Here is a 13,722-nt window from a genome sequence, read left to right as displayed (position 1 = left end):
TAACAAATGAGATACCACCTTTGCCTCGAGGACCCTACATTTTGGCTCTAGCTGGGTTGTGAGGGCAAGGGCCGATAGGATAAGGAAGAGGGTGAAGTGAGAGGATAAGAAGATAAGTATATAGAAAGGCAAGAGAGTGAGGAAGAGGCAAAGCTTCAGAGAGGAGAGGAATTGCCTGTGAAGAGTCCACAATGGCATTATCTGCCAGACAGGCGAAGAGGAGGGACAGAGGGCATTCCTGTGGGAAAAACAGTAAACCTTGATTTAGAGGCTTAAAACAGCAGAGGACCCTGGATACCAACAACCAGCTTCGTAGAGCTTGTGGGAGCATGACAGAGCTGAGAGAACACTGAAATAGAAGCCAGGAAACCCGAGCTGTCAGCTCAAGTTTTGTAACAAACTTATCAGGGTTCAAATATGAGCTCCACTTCTTATGGTCTCAGAAACTTGGGACAAATTAAAGTTCTTATTTATGAAATAAGAATAATAACCCTTTCCTTGCTTAGTCATCGTGGGAATTAGAAATATCCCATAAAAGCACCTAGAGCTGTGAGTATCTCAAAATGGTAATGTTGGCCATAATTATGGTGGTCGGGGTCAGGCTGTCCCTTACCAGGGTGCCTTTGCACATTCCACTATCTGGAATGTCCCTTTCTCCCATAGTCTTCACCAAGATTACTATTGCTTGCCCATCAAGAATCAGTTCAAATTTTACTCCTTCAATCAAACTGGAGAACGGTGCACATTCTCCGATCTCCCAGAGGACATTCATGCTGTACTGTCATCAAGGACTTAGTTTTCCGCGTCCTCCTCCTTCATCCCAGGCAAAGGGAGAGGAGAAAAGAAGCCAGAATGTACTCCTCTCAAAGACTGGTCCTGTGTCTTATGCTTTATGGTATCCTCATCTGTGCAACGTGGTATTTATTATATAGTCGCTAAATATTTGTTGAACTAACATAGTGATTAGGAAAGAATGGGAAACCAGAACCTAGAAAGGTTCTTTTATGAAGTAAAACCCTTTTCTACAAGGGTTCTGACAGGGAATATAACAAAGATTAAGAGAAGGAAGGAAGGCACTCTTCCTTTCAGAGAAGGAAGAGTGCCTCGCTCCCCTGTGGGTTGGAGACTTTGGGAGAGGCACTATGGGAATAACAGAAGAAAATCGCCACTTTTGGTTATGAGTTTCTGCGGCACCAACATAGGGGTGACCACAACCTAGATGGGCAGAGTCCATCAGAAGTGGCCTGAGTTGAAACCAGAAAGGTGCTATGGAAAGTCGCAGGAAAAAGAGTTCTTAGACAATGAAAAGAAGCACAGAGACCATGGTACGGCAAAGAGCTCACAATGTTTTAGGCTCAGAAAGGAGGCCAGTTTTGCTGGAGAATCATGGGGTGAAGTTGGGGCGAGAGAATGGGACACAGTAGGGTCATAGGGAAGAACAGAGGCCAGATCAATGCAGGGTCATCAGGGTAAGGTTAAGGACCTGGGGTTGTTTTCTAAAAGCAATGTTAAGATCTAAACCAGGAGTGCAAAGTGATTAGAGTCATATTTTAAAACCACCACTCGGCTGGGGAGTGGAGAATTAACAGCGGTAAGGCCTGCTGGAAGTCAGGAGTCCTTTGAAGTTGTTGCCATAACTCAGATGAAATGTGCATGTGCGTGCAGTTTGGGGGATCTTGGTGGAGGTGAAGAGAAGAGGTTAGACTGGAGATACATTTAGGAGGTGGAATGGGCAGGACTTTTGATGGATTGGATGGTGGACTGAAGAGAAGAGAGGAAAAAATAATCTTTAGGTTTTTGGTTTGAATCTCTGAAAAGAAGATGGTGGACTCATGTAATGATGTCAGGTGAAAGAAGGGTAGTCAGCAAGTATCACAAGTTCTGATTTTACTGTGATAAGTTTATAATGCCTGTTACACATCTATGTGAAACATCTATAAACATCTATATGAAAGAGCAACATCTGAGGATAGAGATCAAGGGAGAAGTCTGGGTGCCAGACATGTCTGTTGGTGTTCAGCATCTGGTAATTAAATCCACAATATTTACCAACATCACACAGCCAGAGTTACAAACCAGAGATACTGAGCTCCCTGAAAAATTATTTTTGGTGTGATTCCACGTAGTCGTAGTGTCCCATCATAAATACCTCTCCAAGATATTTCGTGGGGAAGGGGAGTGGACTTTGTTCTGGTGTGTCTTTACATGGGACATGCTATCTCCAGCTACCACAGTTTCAACTGTACATCTAATCACAGTTATTATGTTACCTCTCAACTTTGGAGGCATAAGGGCTCCAAGTCCTTAGAGGTACCAAAGAAGAGGTTGCTGTAATAGGCCTTGAGCAACCCTAATTATATGATAAAAAATATCACCAGTTCCCCTCATCTTCCTCAAAAAGAAAAGAGCCCAATGATGTGTGAAAAATGAAAACACAATCTAAAAAAGAGTGGATATATATATATACACATATATATATATGTATAACTGATTCGCTTTGCTGTATAGCAGAAACTAACACAACATTGTAAATCAACTATACTCCCATAAAAATTAATTTAAAAAAAACAGAATATTTCAAAGTTGAAAGATTTAGACTGCTATTTTAAAAAGAAATTCAAAGAGAATTTTTTAAATGTTGAGAAAATGTCCAAAAAACAACTGTATTATAATAATAGTACAATAATGATCAGATGAAATGAGTAGAGAAGGGTCCTCTCCACTTCAAAATTTAGCAAAAAATTTTTGAAGAAATAACTTATTTCTGTATTGATTATTAGAATTTACCTGTGAAATTACATGGTACTAAAATTTTTGTTTTGAGAAGTAAACTAAGAATTAAATTTCTGTAATAGAAAAAAAAATGAAAACACAATGCAAAGTGATTGGCTACAAAAAAAAAAAAGTGATTGCCTACTGAGTCATTTAATATCAAAGGAGATAAGGCTACCCAAATGAGGCAATCTTGGGACCCTCTCTTCCTACCCTTTTGCTCCAAAGTGATGGAAGGTATCTCTGCCATGAGACAGTCAGTGTTGTGTTTCAGTTTGTTACATCTTTGTTGAAACAGTTCTTAGACCATGGCATTATCTGTCTTTCACAGTATGGTGTACATTCCATGTCCATCAAATTCTAAAATCCTTCTTGCTGATCTCTGTGGTGCATATTTTTTCCTCCTTCAAAACCGTCTAACCTCCCTGTTTCTAACAGAACCCCATGTTTATTTGGTTAGCCACCACCTCTACTTCCTCAACTTAACCATATGCATCGTCAAGCACAATGGGTAAGGACCTGGCATAAGACAATTCTAGGCAAGAAAAGTTGAGGGGAAATAATGTGTAGGACTTTTTCCTAAAACGAAACTCAAAGGAAGAAACTTCTCTTTGTCCACTGCACATGGTCAGTTGTCAGGTCTGCACGCCAATTATGGAACTGAAGCAGCTAGTCTGAGAAAGACAAAGTGTGATGGTGCAAAGAGCCTGGGCCCTGGGACGAGCTATTTGAGCACCAAATTAACTGACTCTTGAAGTGCTCTACCAAGGGACTTTTCATTTTGTGAAATTACTATCCTTTTCTGGTTCTTCTAACCAAGTCATATAGAATTTTGTTATTTTCTAATACTTTCAGCTAAAAGCACCTTGATAAATAAAATCTACATATTCTTTAACTTACCCCAGACCTCAAAGGACCATAGCCATACCAAGTATTAATCATGAGACAATCATGCAGGATGGGTGTGTGTGTGTGTGTGTGTGTGTGTGTGTGTGTGTGTGTGTGTGTGTGTGTGTGTGTGTGTGTGTGTGTCTCCTATTTAAAAGGATGAAAGGAACAACTCTCACCTCACCTAACTTCCCTTTTTAAACCTCAGATTTTCTGTCTGCAAAGTGAGAATCCGGAGTACAGCATCTGTAAGAAACATCTCAAATTTTATGGCTGCGGAATTGTAGCACATCAAATGTACTTTAATCTTCCCTGTCTTCTCTGAAAAAGTGTGAGCCTTTGAGAGAGAACTTTGGAACTAATCCTTCAAGAAACCTAAGGTATCTGTATTAAAGACAACACATGGCTTAATGTATAATTAGGAGACTAACAAGAAAAGAACTTTCACACCTCTACCTCTGAAATTTCCAGGAATTCGTTATACTAAAATCTAATGTCACTAACAGAGGCCATTCATATGTCATCGGGCATTGTTGAAAAGACAGTTGGCAACCAGAATACCAGGAAAACGGTTATCTGTATATAATATTCAAATAGTAAAGACAAAAAGTTTTGGTATAGCCCAATGATTGTCATTACTCAAAAAAAGCTTTTTAAATTAAAAAGCTACCAGTAAACTAAAGCCTTTAAAGACCAGCTGTCATTAGAGTTCATAAACTTGCATGGTACTAAATCAAGCTAATGAATAAATCTTTTGTTCTTACTAAGATTTACCTTCAGTAACACATGTCTGGCTAATAATATCTTATACTTGGATTATCCTGAAAGATGGACCAGGAATGTGTCACCATCTTCACTTTCTACCTAAAGACCTCAGGAAGGCTTCCCAAGGTCACAGAATTGGATCCTGAATTCACATCTCGTGATCTTGTCTTCGTACTCTTTGCCCTTAAGCTTTGCCCTCAGAATATAGTCACATTCTGAAAAACAGTTTTTCAGCCCTCCCATATGTATTTGTAACCTCATTTTTCACTCCTAATTATTTGCAACTTATAATATAGTCAGTTTCAACTAAACAATGCTTTCATCAGAATTGCACTGCCTTGCTTCTGCATCTTTTACACATGTTTTCTTTGTGCCTGGAATATTTTCTTCTATCAATCTAACTCCTATGTAGAATTCTGGTTTGAACTCTGTGAATGCTCCCCCAAAATCTTGCATTGGCCTCATCTAGCACTTATCATTTTATATTATAATTGTATTAATTTGTATCCTAGGCTGTACTTCTTAATAACAAGTATTATCACCCTATTCACATTTAAATCCTCTTTCACTAGATGTTGAATGACTGAAACAATGAAAAGAGTCAGTCCAAGTCTCTATCCATCACATCATACTGTGCTCACCGATCACAAATCAATATTTCTTGAGTCTGTCCTTTCACTGGATTTTATTTCCTTCAGAGAACATACATAAAGGAAAAATTTTACCATAGCTGCCCTTCCTTGATTAAGAATATCTGTCTTGCATAGTCTCTCTGCCCTAATTCTTTCACTGTCTCAAAAAAGAAATATTAAAGTAAAGGGCCCATCTATTAAGTACAATAAGAACTCTCATGCTATTTACTTTCCATTAAAATAAAGTGGAATCCATTTTTCTTTAGGCCAAATCCTGGAACCCAAAGTTGCGAGAAGTGGTGTTTTTCAATCCAGCAGCAGTGATTGGTCTTGGAAATTACCCATCCATTAAAATCAGCAGCAACTAGTGTCTGCTATGCTAACACGAGCCCAAAACAGGGACAGAGAGTGTCTCTGTTTGGATACAGACTTTCCTTAACCCTAATGTAGAAAGACACTCATAATATGAAACCTATTTTTGACTTACAGAAACCACTCATCCCCAAGAGGACTAGCATATATGTTGTCAAAAGCTGTGCGGCCCCTTTGTCATCTCTCCAAATGTTGTTTACATATTTTAAAGTAAAACCTTTAGCTCTGCGTGGGTCAAGGAGAACTAGCATGTTTCTGAACCCAGAAGTCAGGCTGCATCTCTTGGGAAGACAAAGGAGTTTATAACCTTCTTTGACTGTTCTTTCATTCAGAGAATCTTAATTGAGCACCTGCTAGGCACCAGCTGTTGGGCTAGACACCGGAAGTACAAAAAATAAAAGATAGAGACCCTTTAAGATTCCTTTAAGAGCTAGTAGAGAGACTTATATGGAAACAAATAATTATAACTCAGAAGATGAGTTGTTATTAATCAGGTACAGAGAAGATGATGTGAGAACACAGATGATTAGAGACTATGACAGCTTGCCTAGGGGAGTCTGAGAACTTTCACTGAGAAAATTCCGTATGAGATTTCAGGTAAGAACATGGGTCTGTTAAAAGGACCATTGTGTGGAATGAGATGAGACAAAGGAAACAGTGAGCACAGAAGTAGTAGGAAGGCTGTATCCATATCATGATAAAATATCTCCTCAATTCAATGTACAATCCATGCAGCTACCCTAGGTATCTTCCATTTTTTTGTCGCACAGCACCAGGATGAGTGACTGCACTTTTTATTGAATTAATCAGTCCTTTAGATGTCACTTAAACTCAGTCTCCTTTTCTCCCTACTTTTCTGGTACAGGTTCATGATGAAATCTTGCAGATGTTACTACAATATTAGAAGATACTTTTCAGCTCCCTGGTGACTTCAAAATGAGTTTTATCCTCATTATAGTTAATAATAATTGCAAATAAAATTCTCAGCTTTTATGTCATAAAAATTGATTCTCACTATACACCTCTCTATGAAAATGTCATATCCGTTAAAAATTGCTACTAGAACAAATTATAATACAAAGCACTTACATAGCATTTTTGGGGGGAGGTAATTTAAGTTTATTGCCCTTCTGTTAGCAGGAAGAAAAGCCTTGACAGGGTTAATTGCCTTAGCTAAGATCACATGATTCATGGTGGTATTGGGGAAGTGAGAATTCAAGTTAAGGATGACCCTCCAAAGGAAAACTCAACCAATCTGCCTTCCACTCCATTCACAGGAGGTAGGGTAGGCTGTGTGCATTTGATCTTTCTTCCCAATGGTAACTGTAAAAACCAAACAAAATTCTGAAGAATTTCCAAGAAATAAGCCTGTTCAGAATGTAAACTTTCTTTATTTCAAAGCTTATCACCCAGCTTAAATCTAGTTCTGCTACTGGAACACCACACTAGTTCTGTCAATGGGACGTCAGGGTTGAAGATGATGATTAATTTTGGTATAGTGCTGCCAATTATATCCTACCAACGTGGCCTATATCCAAGGGCTAAGGAGTATTCATGAAGAGAGGGGCAAAGGCCATAGTGACACTCCTGCCTACCGCAGTTTTGCCAAGTTTCAGAGGAAGCTGGCAAGAAGGAAGACACTTACCCAGCACACTTTCGGCTTAGTGTGACTATGGATCTCCCTAGTTACCAAAAAGTGCTTGACTACCAGATGGTCTCAAACCAAAATCAGAGAACAGAACCTTCAAAAGCCAAACAAAATGTGAATACACATTTCTGAGAAACTTGCTATGAATTTAAAAGAGAGAGCAAGGCTTCCAACCTGCTTACCTATTAAACAAGATTTTAAAAATTGACTTAGTTCATCTTAGAGCTGATAGACTTTTGCAGTCATTTAATAATCAACAAATATATATTTGATGTCTACTGTATTCAGGGCTTTGTATCAAATAAGCCCTGTGAATGATAGAAGAGATGAACCTGATGAGATCTCGGCTCTCATAGAATTCATGTTATTTAATGACCTTAAGTACCATTCTGAAGTTCTTCAGACTCCATCTATGATACCCAAACAGTCAAATCTTACAGGTGGATCATAGCACAAGTGTGCCTTATTTTGTATTCTTTTAGCTCAGTGTTTCTGAAATTTTAATACATATCCAATCACCCAGAGGGCTTGTTAAAACACAGATTGCTGGGCCCTACCCGCAGGGTTTTCCGTTGATTAGGTCTGGGTAGAGCCCAGGAATTTGCATTTCTACCACGTCCACGGGGGATGCTGGTGCTATTGGCTCAGGGATGATGCTTTAAGAAGCATTACTTGAGCTTATTTATTCTGTGCTACATTTGTAGAACAACAGCTTTTCAGTGACAAAGAGTGGTTTGTCATCACAAATTTATCATCGAGAATGCCTTTACTATCTGACCAAAACATGGGTTTCTAGAAAATGAAGTATTAAGTATTTTCTAAAATCTTTCAAATTTACCTCAATAAAATATATGACAATACTTCTTTGAAGTAAAAGTTGCTATTTAAATGCTATAAATATCAAATTAAAAGAGAAACTGTTTTTTTCTATTTTATTAAGAAAAAAGCCAACAAAATACAAAAACTGGCCAATCATTATAACATTGTCACTCTTTACTAAAAAGAAAACATAAACCTTTACTACTTCCTTATAAAACAGTTTAATTGATAGTTATTTAAAATAAAATTGCCCTATAATCTTTTAAAGTTTAAATACTTGGCAAATTTAAATACTTGGCAGTAAATTCAGATTGTAAACGACTATAAATTGGTCATCAGCAGAATTTCTAACTTGTGGTCCTATTCATGTTTATCACAGGCTGTTATTTTTGCCTAAGCATATGGGAAGCTGTGTCAGAATAATTAAAAAGAGGTAGACCATTTCTGAGAGAGAGGAAAAAAATTCTCACACGCAAGATCCTTCATTCTAATTTTTTGTAAGCCTTCTCTCTGGCTTCCCCAAACAACACCACTTAAGAGAATGACCCAGTCTCCTAATGCTGAAAAAAAAAAGTATGTTCCTTGCCAAGTGGAACTGTAGAAGTCACTGAATATAGATGATGACTTTTTCTTTAGTCTGAGTCCGTGCTGAGTGTCTGAGTCCGTGTTGAGATCATAATTTAATAAAGTTTCTTTCTTTTTTTTCCTTATGACTAAAGTCCTCAGGATTAGAACCAAGATGGATCTCTAAGAAAGATACAATTCAGAAGTCTATTATAATCTTTGCACTTAGAATTTCATATAATAGTAAAATTTGGGGGGTTACATTTTGTATATTGTGATGACATAAAGAGGAGGGTTTTTTCTTATATGCTTTTGCATTTTTAAATTTTTGTGGATGTAATTTGGTTATATAATTATGGAACACTCTAAGACTCAACTGCAACACCAGCTCAAGTACCATGTGAAATACAGATGTGGTGCCCATCCTTTAGGCTAGGGGTGTGGAATTAACAACCACTGAGATGCCAGTTGATATAATTCCAAGTCAGTCTTACCATGCCAACTCATCACAGTGTCACACTGCAAAATACCAATTTGCTAAAGACAGAAATCATTTTCTAACCACCACACACCCTCAAGCCCACAGGTTTAACAAAAATTATTTGTTATAGAATTTTCATTCTCTTTTACTTTATTTTGTTTTATTCCCTGTTTCTTATACCATAATTTTGAACAGGGCTGGGGGTTAGAGGTGGTAGGGTAAAAAGGTTTTACTAGCATAATAACATTTTAATATTACAGTATAAAAATCAGTCAAAATTATGATGAAAAGAGTTTGCCTGTTCATAGACGTTCTACTCCAAAGACAATGAAAATCCTAAAGACTCGTTCAAATATATTTTGTAAAAGCGTTCAGCTACTCCAGCAGGAATAGAATGAAACTAAGACTTTTAGACCTTGGGATCCTTTTCTACATAGGACTGGGAACCTGGGTGTGAAGGTAGGAGTAGAATAAACCAGGCAAGTCTTGAAAAGGGGAAAGGGAAGGAGAGAGACTAATCTGAAAAGATCACTAGATGGGAAAAATAAAGTAATATTGTTTACTATATTTGGAAGTTACCATAATAAAATATATATGATTCCTGATCCAGGAATCACCAACCCTAGATAATTTATGCCCAATTTCTAACTTCAAAAGAAGGATGGAGGATTTCCTCTACTACTCTTAGACATATCTTAATATAAATCTAGAATGTTCGATTTATATTAATATATGAAAGAAATTTTTAAATTCTCTCATATTTTTTAGGCAAAGTTCTAAATTTTCAATTCCACTGGAAAAAAAGGCAAACTAAGTCCAGAGATTTGACTGGAAGATTTGATTTGCATTCAGTGTAGCCAAGAGAAGGCAAGATAGGGGAGGGAAAAAAACAAGTTTGTTGTCCAAGGTGGGGACAATTCTTGACAAATCAGGTTTATAATAAGCCAAGATTAGATCTGTATTTAGCATTCCCAGATAGTCCTTAAAACTTTCCATTACAGATCTCAGAATGAAAGATCCTTTTTTAGAGCGCTTCTACATTGACGGTAAGATCTGCAATCATTTCAGGAAAAGCTTCATCGCTTTACAAGTTCTAAAATGGGAGAGGGCTTTATGAATGCATTGCATTCAACAATCCATCCAAAGTGATCTGAAAACATGCCTGGCACCTTTATTTGACTTCCTCCGCTCTCTTCTCACTTATCAGTTTTGACTATAAGAAAACACCTGCTCAAGCACATCAGGAAAAATGTGTCAGGGACTAGTTGAGCTGGCTAATGGCCAGAATGACAAAAAACAAATGTCAAGCCACCTGAATAATGTTAACCATTTCATCACATTATGACTCCACCTAATCCCTCTTTCTCCAACTCTGTTACCACCATAACCACAAATAGCCTTCATTGGCAATAATTGCTAACTTTGACCCACTGCAGATATCATTATGTTTTAAACGTCAAGTGGGGAAACACACACACACACACACACAAGCACACACACACACACACACACACACACACACACCTGTTCTCTGTCTGCCTACACATTTTGGCCTTTAAAGCTATTTTTAGCCAGTACAATTCATTTTTGTTCATTCCCATTGCAGTCTTTTTAGCAGTGGTTAAACTATCAAAAGAAGGGGCAGCCAGCATTTACTGTACTGACAATGGGAAACAACTGCCTAGAGGTCTATTACACTGCACTATGGAGGAAAATTCCCCAGAGGTTTTAGAATTTCAAAATGGAACAATTTACGAGTTCTTAAGTATCTGGATATTTCTAGAGCCCCAAAGTGGGTCATTTATCATTATCTGCAGGCCAACCAGATTCCATAAGGGAGTTTTATTTAAAATTTTCAGATAGTACCTCTAAAAGTGAGAAAAAATTAACTCTAAAAAACCACACTTAAAACAAGATAGATTCTAAAAGTTCAAAGAGTCTTTCAAGCTCCAATATCTCATAACTTTCCAAAAATCTCTCCTCTTAACAGTTTCTCCTTAAGTTGTTACTGCATTTTGCTCATAGACTAATGCATTACCTAAATATAGATAGCCATTTTTAGTATAAATTATGAAAGCCATAAATGTTTCATAATTGAGCATGTAATTTGAAGTAAGAGAGCTTTTCCCTTCATCCCCTTTTACCACTGCAAATTGGAAAATACTCAAGTAATTACTCCCTTAATAGTTCAATGCTTGCAACTATATATACTTTATGAACATCACACACCTTTTGCTCCCCAGAGCAATATCAAGGGGCGGGGGGGGGGAGCACAAAAGAACTTAACTTATACAATAACCAAACCACCCAGAGCTTTGATTCAAGATTCCTTCATTAAGCCATTAATATAATACATTGCTAAGTGGTGAGTTGTCCAATTTTATGATGCCTTTCATTTCAATTCAATGGCTGCAGTTAGAACGAAAAGCCAGGATCTGCAAGATCAGCAAGATGATGTAAAACCTGACACTAGAAACATTTTTTTTTCTGCCTCCACTGTTTGTCCGAGGGCAGTCAATGCTAGAACACCAATAGGGAAGTGATTTTTAAGTCCCAGAAAGTAGCACTCATTTGTCCTTACTCAATACACAAAAGGACAAACAAAACACTTGATGCCTATGACCTCAAACACTTAAACAGAAAACCACAAGCCATTTTATGGTTTTCTAAACATACTCAAAGGTAGATCGCCAGAGTAACTCTACCCCACTTTAGACCACAGCACGTATTTCCCACTAGAGTTTATATATCACAATGTAGAGTATCATATATGTACCATTTTGGCATTTGTCAGTGACAGTATTCTTATATAATTGACGTATGTGGGAATCTGACATACAGAGAAAAATTTAAATCCTAAAACCCAATATTTTATTTCTAAACTTGGACACAGTGCAGAAAATCCAATGCTGAAAAATATTGATATTATGCTTTTGCAATTAGAGACGGTGTAAGTTATCCTAATAATTTAGGTTCTTCATCATTTCAGTTAACACTGTATGTTTATTATGATGGGGGTCTAATTATGCATCATTTGATATATCCTGGAGACCTCATTGCTTTTAAAAATAATTGCAGATCAATGAAATAAAGTGTTCATTTTGTGGTCTATTTATCACTGGAGGACTCTGACAGAGGGTAGGTAAGTTCATAAGAAACAGACTTATTGCTGTAAATTATATTCCTTTTGTAATTGCAGTCTATGCAGTATTTTCAAAGGCCTGAAATATAACCCCAAAATAACGTAATAATAAAATCAGTCTTCTCAAATTTTGGAACCTCAATAAAAGTTATGCAATTGTATGGAAATCAGAGATTGTAATAACAAAAGTTGATCCATCAGGTTATCAGTTTTTTCTATAAAAGAGTTCCAGAGGAACCCATTACTTTCCCCAGATGCAAAGTACTCACGCAGATAGTAATCTAATACAGATAAATGGCAAGCTAGAGTCAATCCTTCAGTAGAAACATGGTTATTTATAAGTCTCCTTGGGAGTAAGAACATCCCAAATAAGAACAAGGAGAATGACAGAAACATTACTTAATACTAAAACAGGACAGTAAAATTCTGAGCTTGGTCCTTTTCATTTAACCATGTCAGAAAAGCCTCAAGTTTAAAACAAGCACCTGTATTAAAGAGTGTCTCCAATCACCTCACTGTTTTTGACTTGTATGGTGGCATACATAAGAACATATGTTTTTATACTCCCTCCAAGTCTTTTATACTCATTATAACAATCACTTCAATATAACCACCAGTTCAACACTCAAAATTAAGGATGCACTTTTCTTTGGAAAGAATGAGACGTCCCAAATCCATATGACAATGAAACACTGTAATAAAACCTGTATTCAATTTAACATTATCTGTTTCCAGCAGCTTGCAAATTGTTCCCAATTCCATCAGAAAAACTGACATAGATTAGAAACTCTTCTAGAAGCTCACTAAACTTTGTTTCTGAAATATACCGCTGATAGACTCTCAGTCAAAAAAAAGCCAAAGTCATCAAGGTAAAACCATCGTTTAGTGCAAACTACTCTCTCCTGTCTATGTACACATACAAACAGGACCGAACACTTTACTCAGATCCACCTTCAATTCAAACTCAAACCAACTAGGTATCGCCACTGTCAGTGCCCTGCCATACCAATGCCCATGTGTTAGGTAAATTAATGAACATACATGCACAGCAGCAGAGAGAAGAGAGAAAACCTGGGTCCTACCTTGATTGTTTTCGAGGGCTGACACTTGATGTGATGGGACACGCTGGCAGTTTGGTTCATGTTTCAGGACCCTGGACAGTGCACGTTCCCCGGTGGAGTTCAGGATGAACTAGGGATCAGGTCTCCTCTACTGGACTTCAGCTGGGCTGCTGCTGTTGCTTTTGCTGCTGCTGTTGCTTTTGCTGCTGCTGCTGCTGCTTTCTCACTCCGGAGGCTGCAACGCTGTCAGATTGGAGGGATCTGTATCTCAGCCCTAAAAAAAGCATTCACTTGGTTCATCATTCTCAAAGCTCTTGGCGATATGGAATAGAAAACTAAAGACTGTTTCAATGCACTTGCACTGTACCTTTTCAGTACTGAGATGTGACAGCTTCAGAGTACAGCCAATGATCTTGGCTCTCATTCTCCTTTCAAAGGGATGAATACCAGAAAACATACAGAGATCGATTGCAGTACCACAGTTTAAAGGGACATTCTCAACTCCCCTAATTCTAACCAGTTTACACCTTTTCTTAGTGCAAAATAAATCTTTCTCTCTCTCCTTCTCTGTATCCCTC

At 37.6% G+C, this 13,722-nt stretch overlaps 1 protein-coding gene across 1 annotated transcript in view; it reads right to left on the bottom strand.

Annotated features, from left to right (window-relative positions):
- Nucleotides 1-13,513, bottom strand: part of DPP10 (dipeptidyl peptidase like 10) — a 1,292,066-nt gene extending 1,278,553 nt beyond the window's left edge. The window contains exon 1 of the mRNA XM_030843834.2: nt 13,166-13,513. Within this exon, the coding sequence (XP_030699694.2) occupies nt 13,166-13,225 (60 nt within the window). The 5' untranslated portion in view covers nt 13,226-13,513. The remainder of the gene's footprint in view (nt 1-13,165) is intronic.
- Between the last annotated feature and the right edge of the window lie 209 nt (nt 13,514-13,722).

Source organism: Globicephala melas, chromosome 7, assembly GCF_963455315.2.
Source record: "Globicephala melas chromosome 7, mGloMel1.2, whole genome shotgun sequence".
NCBI lineage: Eukaryota > Metazoa > Chordata > Mammalia > Artiodactyla > Delphinidae > Globicephala > Globicephala melas.
Note: the sequence above shows the minus strand (reverse complement) of the source record. Positions and strands in the feature narration are given on the sequence as shown.